Raw genomic sequence first — 21,378 nt, forward strand, 5'->3', positions numbered from 1 at the left:
AACAATAGCACAATACTGGGAGAAATGAGAGGTCACTGAATCTGCCTTCTCCATTATCCATGCCTACTTGAACCACAGAAACCATGCTTGGTTCCACTCACAAAAGCTAGCACTAGGCCCAGGACTGGGCACAGAAAACCTTAGGGCAGATGTCAAATCCTGTAACATGGGACAGGCAGCTCAGTCAAATGGCTGCATGCAAGCCAGTCCAAGGGTTCTGAGGATGCACACTTCCCTGAGCTGGGGGATGTTTTCTGCAGAGCTGAGCTCTCCTCTGGAGAGTAGAACAAGGTGCAGCAGGCCCCTGAAGAACCAGCACATGTCACCCTCACCAGCCCTGTAGCAGCAATGTGCTCATCCCTCTAAACCTGCTGTCACAAGGGACCCAGAAGGACTGGCAGGGCTCCTCAGTGTTTCCTGGTATTGTTTGTCTCTGACCCTTTCTAGTGCAGCTGGAATAATCCAGTAAAAAGAGAAAGTTAGTTTAGGCTGTGTTAAAGTGAGAGGAGATCAGGCTTGAAGGTACAGCTCAGAGCTGGGAGGACCCTGAGGAAAGCAGGCAGCCAACTGAACTGGTGTCCAAGTCTTAGTGGGTTGAGAAGACAATATCAATTTCCGGACCACAGGACTGAGCAAAGGTCCCCTGAGGGTGAGTTTCATTTCTGAGCTCTGTGTGTGATAGAGGTGGGGGTGGGCAGTAAGCTCAGGCCTTTTCACTAAGTTTCAATTCTCCTGTGGAAGGGGCAGAGCCAACACTGTTTAAAGAGGTCTGAGCTCTGGCAGCTGCACACTCTTGTCACCAGCCAGGAGTGGTGAGTATTGCACAGGATTCTGTGCAGGGATAGAGGATACACTCTAGCTGTTCCTGTACACACTGGTGAGCACTGCAGGGCATTTGTTGGTGCTGTTACAATATTGGGTCAGTGACAGTTCCTGTGTGTTGGGAAGGCAGAGAGCTCAGGCAATCTCTCTCAGTTTCAATTCTCCCTGGAAAAGGGTGGGGCCAGCACTGTTTAAATACACAGGAGCCCAGACAGCCAAGCTCTCTGTCACTAAGCAGGAGACTGGTGAGTATCTGGGGGCATTCCTAGCTCAGGGCAAGGATGCCTGAGTTCCTTGTGGATCCTGATGGGCACTGTGGGACATTTCTTGGTGCTATTAAAATAAGGGGTCAGTGAGAGCACATGTGGAGCTTCTGGGCTAGACACAGTACCCTACCCAGCTGCTGATTGTGGTGGCAGTGTGAAATAGCTCCACTGATTAAAATTGTCTCTGCTAGGAGACAGCAGGAGAGGGTGGGGTCCCCTGGCCTTTAGGGTCTTCAGGATAAGGCCTGGATGAGAAGTTCTAGATCCCCTGCTGCCTGGGACAGGAGTGCATGAGAAAGCAGATGGAGGTCTCTTTTTAAGGGTGGGAGGGAGCCAGGTGACCCAGGGCAGGCATTGAAATGCAGACAGAAGCCTGCTTTAAAAACCCTGCTAGAAATGCTGACAAAGGATGTGTGTGGAGAAATGCATCTGTCCATGGTCTTCCCAGTCCCTAGTCAAGACATGCTCTGGGTGGTCTGAAGTCTTCCTTGTGTTCAGAGTGCAGGTGTCTCTCAGACCTTTGATTTGTTTATTGTGTGTGCCTGACCCTGACCTTCAGGTGAGGCATGAGTCTACATGAAATGTGGTGGTCTCTTTCTGATGTGATCTGCAGTGGGAAAGAGTTAGCAAGGTGTCAGACAGGAGACAAGGGTGTCCTGAGGTCCCCTGAAAACTAACATGGATCTAATTCTGGGAGCAGTGTCTGCTTGACTAGACCAAGATCTGGATGGGCAGATGCATTTACCTCAGGTTGACAGTTCAGTTGGATACCCAGGGCACTGAATGTGCAGAAAAGAGTGTAAACTTTCAGGCTTCTCTTCTCTGAAGATCTACCAAGTCTCAAAGAGACTCAGGAGAATGGTACATGCTTGTGATTTGAAAACAGAACACAAGGTTAAGATCTCAGAAAAGAAAATGGAAATGGAGCAGATTCCTAAGTGCTCTTTTGACTGGTCACTAGTAACCTTTGGTCATGGAACACCAGGCTGAAACCAGTGATATTCCTTGATTGTGCAGTGAGACTAATCAAGACAGCCATGGACCAGTAGATGAGGCTCCATTGAAGTAAAGGGGTGTTCACTCTGCAGCCTGGGCCCCTTTTCCAATGCTGTGTCTGAAGGACTTTTTTAGACTAACAGACTCCATAAGTGCCTTTAGAATTACCCCCTTTCATCATCCCCTCCCAGAGGAGAAACAAATGTCTGCCTTTACAGAAGGTCCCTCAGAGATGAGATGGGCAGGAAAGGCAAGGAGGTGGTAATGCTGGTGTAAGTCTTCGCCAGTGCCCATAGAATGGCTTTCTAGACCTTTCTAACTTATAATACTCATTTCCAACAGAGTGTCCAATTGGAAGAAGAAATAAAAGATGGTTCTTAGCACAGAAGAAAACAAAAGTGTTGATTCAGACAACTTACCCAGTAACCCACTGCCCAATGGAGAGACTTGCCTAGGAGAGAATGACCAGGTATGACCCATCTCCATCTGAGCTGCTTCTTTATGTCCTACCCATTCCAGATCAAGTATGCATCCTTGAGACGGATGCAGTTGTGCCTACTGTTGTCTTTGCTTGGGCCAAGATGAGACCAGTGGCCCTCTCATGTCCTTCACTGAATGTGTCCAGGATTCCATCTTGCTCTGGGAAAGGTACTAATGCCATTTCTATCATTTCTAAATAACCAGGATTTTATCCACATTTGTAAATCTTTCGTTGTTTGTTTTTTAGAATGTCTATATTTTATATCTTTTTTATCTATGTCCATGATGGATCATGAATCAATTTTTAAATCAATTAATTAATTTAAAGCCTGGCCACAGTGTTTCCTACCAAGTCTTTCCCTCTTCTATCCACTCAGCCTCCAATTCTCTTTAGAAAAGGTAAGGATTCTCATGGATTTCAGCAAGACATGGCCTATCAGGTTACAGTAATATTAGTCACCTCATTTACTATTAAGGGTAGATGTGGTAACCCTGTAGGAGGAAAGAGTTCCTAAAGCAAGCAGCAGAGTCAGAGATGGCCCCTGTTCACATTGTTCAGTTTCACAAGAAGAAACTGTAACATATGTACAAAGATCCTGGGTCAGACCCATGCAGTCACCCTGGTTTGTGGGTTAGTATGCTTTATCATGTAATATAGCAATGTAGGTCTTTTCTATTAAGTGTACATAGTGAAATGTTCCAATACAGCTTAGTGAAAAGCTGGTCCTTTCTTAGATACTTCCTTTGTATCTTATTTATGTCAGTTTTATGTCGTGAGTTTCATGTAGTGTTGTATGTTGTGTTCCACTAATACCATGTTCTATACCGTGAAATACCACATCATCTCAGCTACAATGTTATCACCATCTTGAAATCAGAGGCTTCCTCCTTCAATTTTGTAGTTCTGTTTTAGAGTCATTTTGCCTTTTGGAGCAGAATGTAAGCCATTTATATTTAATGTGCTGTTGTTAGATGAGAACAGTTATTTCTGTTTTTTTTTTTTTTTTTTTTTTTTTTTTATGTGAAACATTTGCTCTTTCCCTTACCTTTCCTTACATTCTTCCACCTTTGGGGTTAAACATCCATAATTTAGGAGTGCATGCCATGTCCTATGCTGGTGGTTCACTATGTTAGTGTGTAACTATGTAGTGTTCACCTTTAACAAGCACAAAAAGTCTATCTATGAAGGATACAATAACAAGGTACTGGGTGGCATAAGAAACCCTTTTCTGCTATTGGCCTCCATTCTATCTGTTATGATCTTCCTTTTCCATTCATCAGAAACCACACAATGTATTGCTGCTGTTTATGTTCAGCTATCATCAAAGGGTGGTAGCGTCATGAGAAACTTGTACAGGTCAGCCTCTCTTATAGTGTCTGATCCATGATATAATACATTGTATAAATATGTGCTATAATAAATTATATAATTAAATATATCATATAAGTATGAGATAAGTTATATAGTTTAGCTTAATTGCTTTACCATAGGGGTGGAGCGATTTATGCAATGTGTTCAGTGACATACCCAACACTTACCACTAAGCTAAACTCTCTCATCTTCCTTTCTAACAGAGTTGCAATTTAATTAACACTTCTAAAAACCACATAATTAAATAAATAATTTTAAGTACCCTCATAGATTCTTGTACCTCTAAGAAAAAGGCCATATTACTGGCCAAAGACATACTAATTCCAAGCCATCAAATTTTATTTCCAGTCCTCCATGTAGCTTCATTCTTGCCCTCAAAACAGATATTTGTCTAAGTTCATAATTTTTTGTCAGCATTATAAATATTTTTTAATTAAGATTCAATCCAGTAGTTAAGATGTTTTGGCAAATGCCACCCCACTGTTTTCACTCTTCCATTATTTCTGATAAAAATTTGGCTGTCAAGCTTGTCTTTGCTCCTCTGTATGTATAGGGTCATTTTTCACTACTTTTAGTATCTCCTGCTTATGACTAGTATTTAATAATTTGATTCAAATGGACCTTGAAATTAGGTGTGTGTGTGTGTGTGTGTGTGTGTGTGTGTGTGTGTGTGTATGTGTGTGTGTTCGTGCATGTACCCCTGTGTGCACATAAGGTTCGTTGACTTTCTTCATTCTTTTTGTTACAGTTGTCATTATGGAAGCAAGCCCTGGCTCTGCATAGGTAGTAAGGGGAAAGTGGCTCATGGTGACAACTGTAAGCTGCTCAAACATGTCACTGTGAGAACACAGGCTGTGGTTAAATGGGGGATTAAGGGTTAAATGGGTGGAATATGAAGCACTGGAGAAGATGAGTGTAAGATCTATGAGAAACATGCCAAACCAGTAGAAGGAGAAGCAGTGTTCTGGTCCAGTGACTCAGGGCAGCAGGCACACAGGAAGCACTTGTGGATACATGTAGGGCATTATTGACCTTATTATATTTTGGCTTTTATATTGAGGCCAACTGTAACAGAGTAAATTGTGTAGAAGGATGGCTTCTAACAAGAAACTTGCATTTGGGAGACCATCACAGATCACTCCACAGACAAGAAGTCAAATATGAGGTAACCAAGACAAACTGTAGTAACGAATTCATGACTGTGATAGAATTCTCCAGTGTAGTGAAGCTAGAAGCTAATCAACATGAGAATAAAGAGTTTAGTATAGTAAACACCACTGGAGAGCTATGATGTGTGTATCTCAAAGGTGGGTAATAAAACTTCAGAGCAATCAATAACAGGATTATCAGTGTCAAACCTGGGGTCAGAGATGGATAGAATGGGCCTCAATTACACCCAACTAAGCAGGCATAACATAAACAATGTGTGATCATCTCCCTGGATGGGCCAGAGGACATACATAGAGTATGTGCTCTGCCATGGGCTCAGCCTATAACAATCTGGAGAATAAACCAGTTTCCACAGAGATTTCTTCAGCCTTTGTCCAGTTTTTACTATTACCCTAGAAAAACTGAATGGCTTTACTTTTGCCTTGGAAACCCATGTTTGTCTTTCTGTCTCTCTGTCTCTGTCTGTCTGTCTGTTTCTTTCTGTCTGTCTCTTTCTCTCTGTCTGTCGCCTTCTCTCTAGCCCCCTTTCAGGAGATCATGAATCTGGAGTCACCTTTTAGGTCCAATACTCACAATCAGGAGCATTCTGTACTTTAGGTGCTTGAGAAATGTACAACATGGATTTTGTCTCTTTCATTGTCAAGACAGAAGAATCAACATTTTTTATTTCCCCAAATATATTTTGCCTAGTTCTCACTGTTTGAGGAATTCTAACACCTGTATTAGTCCTGTACTCTGTTGGCTTTGCTGGAACATCTCCTGTGGAGCATGACCTCACTCTTGCTTTTCCCCCATCTAGGATTCTGTGAACAACCTCTGCAGTCTGTATGAGGAGAAGGTGCGCCCCTGCATTGACCTCATCGACTCCCTGCGTGCTCTTGGTGTGGAACAAGACCTGGCCCTGCCTGCCATTGCTGTCATTGGGGACCAAAGTTCAGGGAAGAGCTCTGTGCTGGAAGCACTGTCTGGAGTGGCCCTCCCCAGAGGCAGTGGTGAGGGCTCAGTGCCTATTGCTCTGCTAGACTGTGGTCCCTGGGACCTTAAGGGTAGAATCAGGTCTCCTCCCAGTTGGGGGCATGGCAGAATAGAGGTCAAGGTGATCTAACTTTTTGGCTTGTGTTGCTGTCTTATAGCTCCTTAATCCTGTCACAAGACACCAGATTCAGGGTCAGTACTAGGGTTCCACCCGTGCAGTTTCTCAAGCCCTCCATCAGCCTACATTACCTCTTTTCAGGTACTCCAGGTGTTGGGGCTGAAACATGAACACATGTGATGAGGGTGGGGTGTCAGCTTTCACTCCATCATACTCTCCCTTTGCACATTTTGAGAGTTACTTGAAATCTGCAGCTTGCAGGGACTCTGATTCAGTGGGTCAGGTCCCCAACCTTTTCCCTTGAGGTGACTTCTTTCAGAGAAGAGACTGATATCTAAGTTAGTGTTGCTGTTTAAATTCTATGGCTGAGGCAGGCATTGGCCATTCATGGAGACAATGGTTCAGGACTCAGGTGAAATGCTACAGACATGACAGGATTTGGAAGGATATCATAATGCAAGGCATGATGAACTGGCCTAAAGGACACAGTGACCAGCATGTGTAGGCTAGTATGACATGTCAGTTATGTTAAAGGTCAAACCAAGGTCCCTGTGGAGCCAAGAGTATCACACTAGGAGGACTTCCTAAGGGTTCCTTAGCTTTCAGCTAGAAGTAGTTATTAGCTTTTACCCCAAGTGCATAGCCATGGCCTGGGTTCTTGTTCTCAGAATATAGGCCTGAGGTCACCCCAGAGCAAGGCCAGATGTTTCCATATCCAGCATGTCTGTAGATGAAAGTGTGAAGGTGTGGGTACCTCTAGCTAAAGGCCCCATACTGGTGTGTGCTGCAGAACACAGCATTAACATGGATCTCACCTTATAGGCATTGTCACCAGATGCCCTCTAGTGCTGAAATTGAAGAAGCTGAATCAGGGAGAAGAGTGGAGAGGCAAAGTCACCTATGATGACAAAGAAGTTGAGCTCTCTGATCCTTCACAGGTGGAAAAGGCCATCAACGAAGGTCTGTACCCTATTTCTCCCCTGTCCTCTGACTGACTGTGCACACTGTGTCGTGAGTCAGAGGAGAAATGATGAGACTTTCTGTCAGGAATTTGCTCCCTTCAAGACTGTTGTCACTGGACCCCTTGCACAGAAGAGGCTTCAAATTCATTCTCTGTGACTGTGGCACAGCACTTTACAAAATACATTAGAGGAGGATTTACATTCTATCCTGGACTCAGAGGGTTTTGTCCATGGTCACCTTTTCCTATAATTCTCAAAGGAACATTATTTTGACAAGGACAAGTGGTTTCAGACAGGAAACAGAATGCTAGGGAAATAAGAAATAATGTAGCTGCCCCCAGTATATACTCCCTCCAGCATAGCTCCACCTTCCAAAGTATCTAGAAGATCAAAATATGATCAATTGAGGACTAACCCAAGTTTTCAGTGCAGGAGCCTGTAGGGTCAATGAATAGCTATTGCATGCTTTGCCAGAATTCTCTGGAATAACGTCTCCTCCATCTGCCCAATAGTCTCCTTATTCTACCCCACTAATCTTGACCAGGCTAACTTTTTCTTCCTTTCCAGGTCAGGACTTCATTGCTGGGGTAGGGCTGGGGATCAGTGATAAACTCATTAGCCTAGATGTCAGCTCCCCACATGTCCCAGACCTGACTCTGATTGACCTGCCTGGAATCACCAGGGTGGCTGTAGGCAACCAGCCTGCAGACATAGGACGCCAGGTGAGACTCTAGACCCTACTCTGACACACAAGGCTACAGGGGTGTTGGGATATGTCCAAGCCTATATATAAGAAAGATTGTGTGGGAATGGAAGTAAGATTGGATGGCCAGGCTTTACCATGACTTCCATGTTTGATGGAGACAGGGAAACATTGTGTGCAATCTATGGAGTTCAGGGCCCGAACCCTGAAGCAAGTGCATGGTCAGGACCATTTTGCTCTTGATCCTGTCTTTATAATTAAGGTCACCATCTCATTTCTTACAGATCAAGAGACTCATCAGGACATACATCCAAAAACAGGAGACCATCAACCTGGTGGTAGTCCCCAGCAATGTGGACATTGCTACCACAGAGGCCCTGAGCATGGCTCAGGAGGTGGACCCTGAAGGAGATAGGACCATAGGTAAGGAAAGTGGGACATAACAGTGGTGTGTAAGTGCAAGTGAGATACATCTTCTGGATCCAATGGACCAAGCTCAGTATCCCACTGAGGCCAGAGTAAGGAACCCTCATCTCATCTCCCAGATAGAAAAGGCCTGAGGAGCCAGAGGTAGATAAGAACAGGGAGGAAACCATATCTGTTGAGCCAGGAGCCATGTTTAAAGTCATGGCAGAGTAAAGAATGAACAGCTTTTATCTGGGTAGTGGCCATGGAGTGGTGCTGAGGAGTCTGCAGGCTGATAGAGGGGGCTTCGCTGTATTTACAAGGTCAAGTACACGAGTCTCTTTGGGTGGCTTATCACCTTGCATGTGATCTTTAGTGATCCTTTCTGTCTCATCCAAAGATGGTGTCTTAGTCAGGGTTGCTTTTTCTGTGATAAAATACCATGACCAAGAGCAAGTTGGGGAGGAAATGATTTATTTCAGCTTTCACTTTCAGGCAACAGTCTATCACAGGGAAGTCAGGGCAGGAACTCAAATATGGAAGGAACCTCAAGGGAGAAGCTGATACATAGGCCATGGAGGGATACTGCTTACTGGCTTTGTCAGTCTGCTTTCTTGTAGAAACTATCTTGTAGTGTGGGGCAGAAAGGTAAAAGTTGGAAACATGAGAGGTTGAAGTCAATTAAAGTCCCGTAGATGGTTACACGAGTAACCATTAATTGGTAAGTGCATTCTGAACTCCAGATTGTAAATCCACTTTGCCTGGATGCACCACAATGCAGCAGATGCACAAGGTTCTAAGAATGCCCCAAACCCACCTCCACAGGAGAGAGTGACATAGACTCTAGCCAGATCAGCCACTCCCTCAGGACCTCCCCTGCACACATGTAGTTTTAGAAAAACAACTATGGCCAATTTTAGAGGCAAAGGAATGGGAAGCAGGTGGTTGGATCTTGGGCTGTTTAAGAAGGACAGAACAAAGGAGAGAAGGAGTGAAAATAAAGACACAAGTTGAAACCTTCTCTTTTGTCCTGGGTCCTTTGTGGTCCTGGCTCCTTTGTCCTCTATTCCAGAGCCTTATGCTGACCCTGCATGGCTCCTGACAGCCTGGCTGGAGTTGACAACCCCACTGGCAGGGCTTTAATCTCAGCACTCCACTAAGCATTGACCTGCCAGAGATCACAGGCCTGGCAGCACCCCGCTGGGATTTGCTCTCATGCTTCCCAGTCTGAACTCCTGCAGGCCAGGCAGAGGGCACCAATAGCTGCCTTCCCTCAGAGGAGCAGAGCAGGACCCTACCACAGAGTACAACATTGTAGAACTATCTCAGGATGGTTCAGGGATGGCTCAACTTCATTAATCATTATTTAAGAAAATGTCCTACAGACTTATAGAAGCATTTTCTTAATCAAGCTTCTCTCCTCTCAGATGATATTAGCCTTTGTGAAGTTGGTATAAAACTATCTAGCACAGATGGGAAGAAGCCTTGGGCTGCTAGCGGCCAGTAAGGGTGATGTTTCTCACTGCCCTAAGACAGTGTGTGTCCTGTGATCTCAATGCCTGATCTACAGGGATCTTGACCAAGCCTGATCTGGTGGACAGAGGTGCTGAAGGCAAAGTTGTTGATGTCATGCGGAACCTGGTGTGCCAACTGAAGAAGGGTTATGTGATAGTCAAGTGCAGGGGTCAGCAGGAGATCCAGGAGCAGCTGAGCCTGGCTGAGGCTCTTCACAATGAGCAAGTCTTCTTCAAGGAACACCCTCATTTCAGGTGCCTCTGTTATGTTGTCCCAGTTAAATTTGCTGAACTTGCTGTTCAAGAACAGACCTGACACGAGAGAGAGAGAGAGAGAGAGAGAGAGAGAGAGAGAGAGAGAGAGAGAGAGAAAGAAGTTGGTTTTCTTCTTGAAGAACCAAGGTGAAACCAGAATTGAACTCAGGTAGTAAAGGTTGGAGGCAAGCACCTCTACCTAGTGAGCCATTTTGCCAGCCCTTACCAATTGATCAGTGCATTAATTCAACCCAGTTATGAATGTGTTGTTACTCATGGAGAAGCCCCACTTCCCTGCTGCCTTAAAAGATCAAGAGTGATAACATTCCTCATGAACACAGATTTTGGTTCCATGGGAACAGTATGGCTTTCTTCTATCAGTAGTTGATGGCTTATGCCCTTTCTTGAGACAGGTTGTGTTTCTATTCATTTCCCTATCATTTTCCATTATATGCATGCTTAGACATGTATGTCACTGTATGAAGATTGGGGACTATATGCATTATGTATATTTTGTATATTGTATATTATATGTGGGTGTGTACTCATATGTGTAGCCTATATGGAAAGGCATGCATATATTAACATATACTATATGTATGTGTGTTTATTCACATATAACACATGGAAGGATGTGTTGTATTGTCGCGTGCCCCACTTCCCGCCGGCAGGAAAAGGTGTGCAACAACAGGATTCTTTCGCAAACAACCTTTATTGTACAGCACTCTGAGCAGGGGGACTCCCCTGGGAGAGAAATGCACTGCTTATATATGCCTAAAAGACTTGTGTTGCTACCTGATTGGTGCATTCTCCAGTAGCTCATTAGCGTGCCCTGAGAGTGGGCTATGATGTATGTGGTATAATGTGAGCTCCATGAGGGGAAAGGCTATGTTGGCTGAATATAGGCAGGAAGCTGGCGCCATCTATTGGCACCAACGGCTCCCTACATTGTATGCTTGTGCGTGTGTGTGTGTGTGTGTGTGTGTGTGTGTGTGTGTGTGTTTATGTGTATCACACATGGATGAGGATGTTTTATAACATAACTGTTATAGTTATGTACATGTGTTTTGTAAAGAACAGATTTTACTCTGATTATTTCATAAACTGAGGGGAATCATTGTAGCCCACTGTGGAACTATCCAAGCTAATTCCCCTGTATCATCCCACAGACCCACTTCTAGGAACTCCATGAGTACCAGTTTCAAGGTATCCCATTCACTGATAGTACCCAAATTGTCCTGACCTCCCTACAGCAGGCTGCAGACTTGTTTTCTGGCTAGGTCTGATATGACCCTCTCTCTTCTGTTACCTCAGAGTTCTTCTAGAGGATGGTAAGGCCACAGTGCCCTTCCTGGCAAAGAGACTGACCATGGAACTCACCTCTCACATCTGTGTAAGCAGGGGTGGCTGTTTATTCCTCAAGCAAAGCCAGGACTGGGACAGTAGAGATTCCTTTTGCACAAACATGTTATGTTTGGGAATTGGTGACTCCAGCATCAGAATGTTTTGTCCTAGTTCCTAATGCTGTCATCCTGAGTTCTGGGCCATGACTGTGAGCACCTCACTCTGGGGTTAATCATGAGAGCTGGAGTTCAAGATGGGTCTTCAGATATAAGCCCCATTCACTCTTCTCTGACCTGGTGGAGTTTGCATCTCAAAATGCCTTAGTTCTCTACCTGGGGAGTGAGAATACTCAGCACATGTAGATTTACTTACTTGTCAGACTTGCTTTAGGACTGGCTGTGGGCAGATACTCAGCAATAATCTTCTTCCCCTGGGCTCTTTCTGTGTTCAAAGTCTTCCTGCAGCCTCCAGGATGCAGGTGAAGATCAGCCCTCCCACCCCCATCCCTAGGACCATGATCTTTAGTGACCTTCTCTGGGCCTCTTTGATGTAGGCAGAGATGGATTCTCATTGAGCTTTATGCCTCAAGTTGCCTGGAGACAGCATAACTACGGAGATTGTGGAAGACAACTTGAGTTGAAGGATCTCATGTTAATCTAATTGCTCTTGTTTCAGAAGCTACTAGGTAGTGATCTGTGGGTCTCTCCGCGGAGACTTCATGTTTTGATATGTAAAGAACTGCCCCCTGTTGATTCTTTTAAGTAGAAACCATGTATAGTGGGCAATATTATGGAGTTGTATGTCTAGGACTGCTGTGTAGACAGACTTGGGTGAAAATGGCATACCTAAAACACTAGTGTGCACCAGAGAAATCTTCAGAGGCTGTCAGAATGTCACACACATTCTCTTTGGTGGAATGAAATATGTCTGCTGAGGCTCATGGCTGAGGAGACAAGAGTGAGGGGATGAGCTGCTTGTGCCACAGCCATGCTTCTGAGTAACCTCAGGGCCTCCTTCACATTCACAATCTATATTTGTATGTCCCACTCATTTCTTTCCACTTCAGAAATCGCTGCCACTATTGGAAAATCAAATAAATGTAAGTCATCAGAGAACAAGCAAGGAGCTGCAGATGTACAGTGCAGACATACCAGAAGATAACAGTGAGAGAATGTCCTTTCTGATGAATGTGAGCATCAGTGGTGACTCCTGTGGAGGATTCCTACATCACTATCTCACAGGGATCTCTTGGGTCCTCCCTCTTCTAAGACTGTCCAGCAGTGTTACTGCAAGAGGGACAAGCACTGATAGGTGAAACCAGGGTAAAGCTTACAGGGTCTGTGGAAGGTACTCTGGTCACCAACACCCTCCTTCAGGATACAAAGGGGAGGGGAAGGGAGAGGCTGGGATTTCCTGTTGCTTTTTCTCCACATTATGCAACCTTTGGGTATGCATGTTCTCTATCCAACTCGCCTTATATATGAATTACCTCCTTCACAGAAAATTAATGTCTTCAATAAGGATATCAATACTTTGATACAAGCACAGGAAACCAAATCAGAGGGAGACAGCCGGTTGTTTACCAAACTGAGAAATGAGTTTCTTACTTGGAATAATTATATTGAGGAACTTTTTCAAACAAGTAAGTGTCTATTTGGGTTGGTATTCTTTATACTTCAGTAAATTGAATTTGATTGCAAGTTAAAGGAGATCTTGCCTAGAGTTCAAGGTCAAGGCACCTGAAGATATAGGGTGAGGGCTCCATCTCTGCTCTCAAGATGGCACCATCTAGCCTGGTCTTTGTGTGAGGAAGATGGAACCAGCTTCTTCTGGCCTTTGTTCTGAGGCCACACAAATCCTCAAGGGTGAAGCCAGGGTGTCCTGGTCACTTCCACCTTTAATGCCAGCACAGTAGGATGAAGTTATGAACTTGGGGGACATGTTACTCCCACAGCAGTAACTCCTGAAAATACCACAGACCTGGGGATTGGAGGACATTTGGGAGTGTTATGCTGAGAATAAGAATGGCTGGAGCATGAGCACAGGAGCCATATTTGCTCTGCTTTGAATCCCAGGCCCCAGGTTACCTTTCATTGATTCTTAAGAATGTCTAGTAAAAAAATGCAGGTTAATCATTACAGTTAATCATGACTTCTAGAAGGATCTATGCTCCTTGAGTACAGAGCAGATGTGCATGGTGTGCATCATAGGTATAAGGAAAGCACTGCCATGACTACAGGGCTAGAGAGAGAGAGGAGGGGGAAGGTTGATTAATGATGAAGGTGGCAGTTGCTTAAGGTAACAGAAAGGTGTTAGAGCATAGACCTGTGATATGCTAGAAGTCATTGGCATGTCCACTGTACATGATGAGTCCTATTGCCTGCGAAATGCTAGAATTTTCTGTTGGATTGCTTTCCCATCTGAGACTGGATAGCACACAGTCAGGTATTCACAAAAAGAGCATTGGGAAGGTCTACACCTGATGGGATTTCTCTCACAAATATTGTTAAGGAAATAGGGAGAGGAACTAAGCATTTTGTTTTGCGTACAGTTGGGCCATTCAGATGCTTGCTGTTCACCCTGTGGTCCCTTATTTAGAGCACTACCTCTTCCCACAGTGTGCTGTGGGATTTGACCAGCTTTGGTCAAATCCAAATGGACTCATAAACCCTCACACACGAGGTTGTTTTGTGGCCATATCTTCCTCTGGTTTCCTCTTGCTGGATCCTGCTTTCCCCTTTGCCTCAACTGTTGACAGTGTTTTCTTATTGTAGCTTCAGAGGAAAAGATAAACATTTATTTTATTTAATTTTTTTCACTGGTACTCACCTTTTCAGAAAGACTAGAGTGGAGTTGGGTTTTTTGTTTTGTTGTTGTTTTTTATGGTTTTTGCAAAAGAATTCTTTCAGCCCTAGGTCCTTCTGAGATAAACAGCCAGATGCAAGAATTTGAAAATCAGTATCGTGGCCGGGAGCTGCCAGGGTTTGTGGACTATAAGACATTTGAGAACATCATCAGAAAGCAAGTCAAAGCTCTGGAAGAACCCGCTGTGAACATGCTGCACAGGGTCACAAGTGAGTAGTGTTCTGAATCACTGAGGAATGCTACATAAGGTGACTGAGGAACCCTGCACAGGGTCACCAGGCAGTCCTGTACAGGATTGTTGGTGAGTGGTGAACAGGGTCACTGAGAAATGCTGTTACCATACTTATCTGGAGGCATTAGCACCTCAGAGAACCTTAGGACAGTGCTACACCTCAGAGCAGCTCTCGTGGGCTGGTTCTAGGTAAGTGGCAGGTTTTCTGTGCTCCAAATGCCACTGTGGTGTTCAGGAATTCAGTGTGTACTGACCCGATGAGCACAGAGATTTGCTGTCAGAAGACAGAGTCACCTAACTTCATAGGTCCTTGCCTTGATTCTGAAAAGAGCACAGCCAGAGTCTTTCATTTGAGGTGAAGCTGGTCCTTACCCATTACAGGGGTTCTTCCTCAGCTTCCCTCTCCCTGTGTAAGCAGCAGTCCCATTTCCCGGCCTCAGCACCAATTCACTTCCACTGTTCAGATGAAGCCCCCTTGAACTTCACCTACTTCCTGCACTGCTGACTACCTGGAGTCTGTGTAGAGCTCATAGGTCCTAAGAGACTGTCCCTCAATACAGCAGCACTGTCAGAACCTTTGGCTGTCTGTCTGAATTTTTGCAACCCTCTCCTCAGAGTTGGTGATCACAGAACTTGGGAGCAAGCTTCACTGATATTGTGAATTATGTAGAAATTACAAAGGACCCTCCCATGGCTTTGTATCCATAACAAAGAGCTGTGACCTTAGAAGATGTTGTTGCAGGGTGTGCTCTGTGTACCATAGCTGAGGCACCTATGTCAGACTGTGGTTCTCCCAGAGCATCCTGTGGGAGGTTCTGTGAGTTGATCATGCCTACAACTATACTGCATGACATAGAGGCTTTAGTTTAAGTTAGTCACTTATATGACAACTTTCACAGGCAGAAAAATATTCTCCAGAGGAAAGGAACTAAAGTTTACTTTCTGATTTCTGTTAATAGTTTTTGGGTTCATTTTGTGCAGATAACCAGGCACTTGGGGCTCACAGATGGAATAAGATGGAGGGAGCAGATTTATTACAAGGAAGTGCTGTGTCGTTTATGATTTGCTAGAAATATTCTTGGTAGCTGGTTAGGATATAGGGCATAAGCCATGATAAAGAGATTTCAGATACTTGCATAGTTGCTGAGCCACAGAACACACCCTTCCTTGTCTTTACATGAGGAAGAGGAAAAGACAGAGAGGGAACAAGAAGAAAGCTGTTTTTTAGCCACATTTACCTTTCTTTCCTTTCTAGTCTATACAGAATATAGATGGTCTTGTCAATATTGAACTTTTTTTCTCTTTCATTAGATATAGTCCGAATCACCTTCACAAAGGTTTCTTCAAAACATTTTGGTGAATTTTCTAACCTCCACAATACTGTCAAGGTAAATCCAAATACATTTTATTTTTAAGAGAATAATAAATAAGCATGACATGGAACCAAATTTCTTGGTTTGAGACTGTTAGGATTCTTCCAAACTTGACCCCACAGTTACCTGGCAACAGCCAGGTATGCTTTGCCCCAAAGTTACCTGGCACTATAAAGGGGGCTGCTTGCCCCTCTCCTTACTCTCTTTCTCTCTTCTCTTGCTTACTTGCTCTTAGCCCCTTTGTCCCTCTTCTCCCCATTACCTCCCCCTCCACGTGCTCATGGCTGGCCTCTACTTCTCTACTCTTCTTCTTTCTGTCTCTGTCTGTCTCTGTCTCTGTCTCTCTGTCTCTGTCTGTCTGTCTGTCTGTCTCTCTCCCTCTCTGCCTCTACTACCCTCTTAACTCTCTTCCCCATGCTCTGAATAAACTCTATTTTATAATACACCGTCATGTGGCTGGTCCCTCAGGGGAAGAGATGCCCAGCATGGGTCTGCCAGAGGCCTCCCCTTTCCTGCTTACTTCACTACACCTCCATAGATCATACCTCCCTACTCTCTATCTTTTTCCTAACAGAAACCTTCCAACTTTATTGTGTCTGTTAAGAGAAATGAAGACTCAAATGTATGTTTGTGTCTTTAAGACAATGTTATAGGTCTTCTGGTTAAAACAGGTTTCAGAACAGAAAGAGGGGAGGGGATAAATTCAGAGACCCCAGGTCCAGAAACCCTTGTCAGGCAGAAGCATGCTTCCATGTAGAAAAAGTGGTCTTAACTCTGAACACCCCACAAGCACCTGAAATATGATAAAAATGGGAGGAACCCGTTTGCCATTCTTGACATTTCTTGAGAGATGTTTACGGATGATCTAGTGCACAGCAAGAACAGCTTGACAGAGAGTTTGCTCTGGCTTACAGTTTGAGGGCATACAGTCTGTGATGCCAGAGAAGGCTAAATTCTACACTCAGCTCTTTGTCTTTTATATTTACTAACGTGGGATAGTGTTGCCCCAATAGGGTGGGTCTTCCCATCTCATTTAAACCTCTCTGGAAACAGCACCATACTCAGAGACTAGTTTCCTGGGTGATTCTATATTCAATCAGGTTAGCATTAGAGATTGAGCCTCACAGCTGGGGAGACTCACATCTGGTTCAAGCTTCCCCTGGTTCCTACCCTTAGCTGGTATAATGGTATAGACAAGATGAGGAAGGGTGTCTTGGGACTGTTCCCAGATGATACCTGCATTTGTAATTGTCAGGTGGTCTGGTTCTCATGAATGTGTCAGGCAGCCTGTGTTCTTCCTCTCTATTATGCCTTTCTTGAAGGCTGGTGGCTGTTTTTCTCTCCCTGCAGTCCAAAATTGAAGACATCAGATTAAACCAAGAAAAAAAAGCCGAAAAACTGATCCGACTTCACTTCCAGATGGAACAGATAGTCTACTGCCAGGACCAAGTTTACAAGGAAGCCTTGAAGAATATCTGAGAGAAGGAAGCAGAGAAAGAGAAGATTAATATGCCAAAACATGGTACCTATCAATATAACCTTAAGTCTCCTGAAGAGAAGTTGACTACCACTGAGATGACCCAGCACCTGAATGCCTACTCCCAGGTAAATTCAAGAATGCTTCCAGCTGTACTCCCAGCCCATTCCCTCTCCTTCAGAGTACCTTTGTATAAGTTAGTCACAGCAGATTCCTTAAGCCAGGGGGATTTCTTGCTCACTAGGGATACCAGGCTTTGCAACTGACTGTCAGAGGACTTGACCACTAACAGGAGGGAGGGGTGTTACTTCCAAGGGTCAGCTGGAAGTCTCCATAATCCACTTTTACAGTATGAGCCTCCAGAGAGGTAGTGGTAGAACTATTTCCCCAGACTTGTGTTTGTTGTTTCTTGCCTTTCTGGGGTCTTGTAGTCTTAAGCCATTTTGGATCATTAGTAATTTAATGTTTTAAGGCAAGGTCTCATTCTCTAGTTTAGGCAGCTTTGGAACTCACTTGCATAGCTCAGGGTGGCCCTAGACTCCTGGGAGGGGTGTGTTCCTCCTGCCTCAGATTCCCAAGTGCTTCATAATTTCACTACACCTCTAACCTACCTGGACATCTTAGTTTTCAGCATCAAGCAGACTCAGTTATTGGCATGTGTCCATGTAGAATATTCTGTCACTCACTTTGAAAGACTCTGTGGCTATGTGTACCTCTGCCCTGTACACTGGGTTTTCTAGGTGCTGTGTTGCTTGGTTGGTAGACTTTCAGTATGTCAGGGCCAGTACAGGCCTCTCAGGGTAGCTTGTGTATGTAGTGTGCCATGCAGCTTGGCTTTCTGGGATCCTATAGTTTATTTACCTTCTTTGCTTTAATTCTGGTAAAGCATATGTAACACAAGCATTTCCATTTCAACCACCATTTGGTGTCATAATTTAGAGACGTTAAAAACCTTTACATTAGCACTATGGCCTTCCAGGACTTTTTATTTGCCACAAACAACATTGTCTCCATTAAATATTGACTTCAATTTTCTCCACCCCAGCTGCCTTCTTTTTAGTATCTGGGAGTCTGACCACTGCAGGGATCTCTTACCAGCATAAGCACATCACAGAACATCTGTCTTTCCTGACTGTCTCATTTTTTTAGAGTATAATGCAAAGGTTTCTGCATGTTGTAACAGAAGTCAGGGGTTTGTGTCTGCAGTTATCTGCCCTTCTTCCCAGCTGTGACCATGCCTCTCCTCAAGGTGTATATGTCTGGGTGTCTGGGGTGCTCATTCCCCCTGCATCTCTAATGTCTCTCTTCCCCACTTCCATTTGGAGATGCCCCATTCCAGCAGTCTTTGGTCCTAAAATATACCTATGCTGCATGTAATCTTGTAATATGTCCTCAAAGTGTCAACTAGGTACTTATGATCTGCCTAACTTCCTTTTACTCCATCTTTTGATATGGTGAATTGGCTTAACTATTTTCAGAGGGCTGTGACCATGGTGCCTGCATCCCAAGGAAGGAAACTGAGTCTTAGATAATTACATTTCTTGCAGAATCACCAGTACTGAGTATTTAAAACACTACCCTGTCTCAGGCCAGGGAAAGTTGGGTATACTGTGGAGCTGGGAGAGAATCCTCCCCCCCCCTAGTTGGAGACGGACTTCCCTCAGGTATCTAACTCAGGGATCTACCTGGGGTTTTGTATACCCTGCTTCCCTGCTGCTGAGAAGTCTGAGGCTTTACAAAGAGAGATGCTGTCAGCAGAGACCTGACATTTGTAAGTGGAGTTGGGCTATCTATAGACTACTTTCTAGCTCACTTTTCCCTTTTTTATTGAAGGCCCATCCACTTGATGTCCAGGGAAGCTAGTAGGGCAGATTCCAGCAATGTGATACCTGTCCAGGTCATGCTCTGTCTGTATGCTAATGGGGGCTGAGACTGGGCTAGTATCCATCCTTGGAAACTTGAGTCCTTCTGGAACTCAGGAGATCTTTCCTTCTAATTTCAACCCCTTGTGACCTGTCCCTTACTTCCAGGAGTGCAGAAGAAACATTGGGAGACAGATTCCTCTGATCATCCAGTACTTCATCCTACAAACATTCGGGGAGGAAATGGAGAAAGCAATGCTTCAGCTTTTACAGGACACCAATAAGTATAGCTGGCTCCTGTATGAGCAGCGTAGCACCAGAGAGAGGAAGAAGTCCCTGAAGAGACAGCTATTAAGGCTAGATGAGGCACGGCACAAGCTTGCCAAATTCTCCGATGAATCAGGCTAGCTATATGACATTCCTGGTAGCTGTGCAAAGATCCTTTAGCTGCTTACCTTATGTTAGTGTTATCTTTAAACTGTGGAAGCAAGCCCTCTGAAAATTCTGAGGAGATGAGAAAAGAGTAGCTATTGAGAATCATTCTACTTTAAGACATGACCCCTTCAAAGCACAGGAGGATTGCACCTCTCAGGATCCTTCCTGTTCCTAACTCTGCATTTTCTTTGTCAGGAGGATGTGTTGGCTAAGCACCTCAGAAAGAATGGCTCCTGGCTTTGTACTGCCCTGTCTGGAAGCAGTGCTAGAGGTGTGACAGGGTCCTGGTAGGACAACTCTCTGTAGGCATAAATTTTTTGTAACCTACTTTTAACAAGGGTTCAACAACTCTTTTAGCCCACAACCCATTAGAGGTAGTAGGAGAGAAAAGTTATTAGGATATGGGGAAAGCAGACCTGTTCAGTAATAGTTCTTTGGGGGTAAACTCAGTTTTCTTTGGCAGCAGTTCAGTTCCATAGCAAACACCAAATACAACTCAGAAGCTGCAGACCAGTCCTCTAGGCAAGCAGACACCAAGCACAAAACAACAGCTGTAGTTCAATCTTGAAGAAAGCTTGCCAGCCAGCCTGAGGTGAGGCTGTAGAAGCAGCAAGCTGCTGCAGGAACCTTACAAGTAGTTCTTGGACAAGTTTCTCTCAGTGGCAGTGTTACTACAAGTTGAGCTGAACAATACTATGGAAGGTGAACCATTACATGTATGTTGTTAGTGAGTGAAGAATAGCTAGGCGGAGGAAACCAAACCAATGCTCAGTTGCTCGTCTCCCACTGTTTGTGGGGTCATATTTATACTCTTTTATCATGGGTCCTTTTTTGTGTTTGCAATATCAAAACATTCTTCTACCTGTATCTGCTTCAAAAAAATATTCTTTCACGTGTTTGCTTCAGCAAGACATCCTTGCACATGTGTGCCACAGCAAAACATCATTTTACATAACTAGAAGTTTCCACTTCAGCTCTTCCAATAAAATTCTTGCTAAATGACACTTGCATGATTTGTTTTGTGTTTGGGGAGGGGACTGAATCCCACTGAAAGGGGAACAGGTAGGGGCAGAGGAAGATTCACTGAGCTACCCTTCCTGATGGGGGAGATAGAAAAAGGAGATCAAGTGTTTCCAAGGGAACACAGGGCAGTCAGTGTAAACAGACAAAATGGTGGTGATACTCATCCATTCTTAGTTACCAGTTGAGAAACCATAAAGAAATATTAAATGTCACATTTAAGCAGAAGATGCATGCTGACAGATGCTGAGAGCAGCCACTTTGGGTTCTCCTGTATGAAAAACCAGGTCCTGCCCAAGTTCTCACAGGGCAACAGAGTACCACTTTGAAGGTAGCGTCTCTGCCACCATCAAGTAATATGGTCTTTGGGAAGAAGTTTATGGGCATAAGTGCTGGGCTCAGTTTTGGGTTGCCTGAAGATGTAGAACCTAACAGAGAGGTCAATATGATGGGCCTCAAAGACTTTGTGGAAGAGGAAGGCCAGGTATGGCCCTTCTGGGAGTCATGGGAAAGTTAGGTCCCCACAGTAGAAGGCAAAACAGGGACATGTCACCCTTAGCTTCCATAGCAGCCCACCCTGGTAAGTGGTCCTAACATTCTCAAATTAACAGGGAGCTTCAGTGTAGCTCTGTGCTAGAATTAAACACATTAGTGATTAACTAGGAATAACTCACAATGAATCTGTACCACATTAAGAAAAAAAAGCACTTCCCCCTTGGAGTTATTTAACAG

General features: G+C 44.4%; 1 protein-coding gene across 1 annotated transcript; it reads left to right on the forward strand.

The window, feature by feature from the left end:
* Positions 1-511: 511 nt before the first annotated feature.
* LOC308422580 (interferon-induced GTP-binding protein Mx1-like) lies at positions 512-19,599 on the forward strand (the record flags this gene model as incomplete). Its single annotated transcript, XM_080919214.1, is given in 15 exon segments — positions 512-649; positions 2,427-2,553; positions 5,906-6,098; positions 7,022-7,159; positions 7,729-7,883; positions 8,149-8,287; positions 9,840-10,038; positions 11,353-11,431; positions 12,449-12,571; positions 12,883-13,024; positions 14,298-14,456; positions 15,791-15,867; positions 17,203-17,328; positions 17,332-17,457; positions 19,360-19,599. Coding segments are annotated over 14 exon segments (1,995 nt in total). The 5' UTR covers positions 512-649; positions 2,427-2,454.
* Positions 19,600-21,378: the final 1,779 nt, after the last annotated feature.

Source organism: Micromys minutus (assembly GCF_963924665.1).
Source record: "Micromys minutus genome assembly, chromosome: 7".
Taxonomy (NCBI): Eukaryota; Metazoa; Chordata; class Mammalia; order Rodentia; family Muridae; genus Micromys; species Micromys minutus.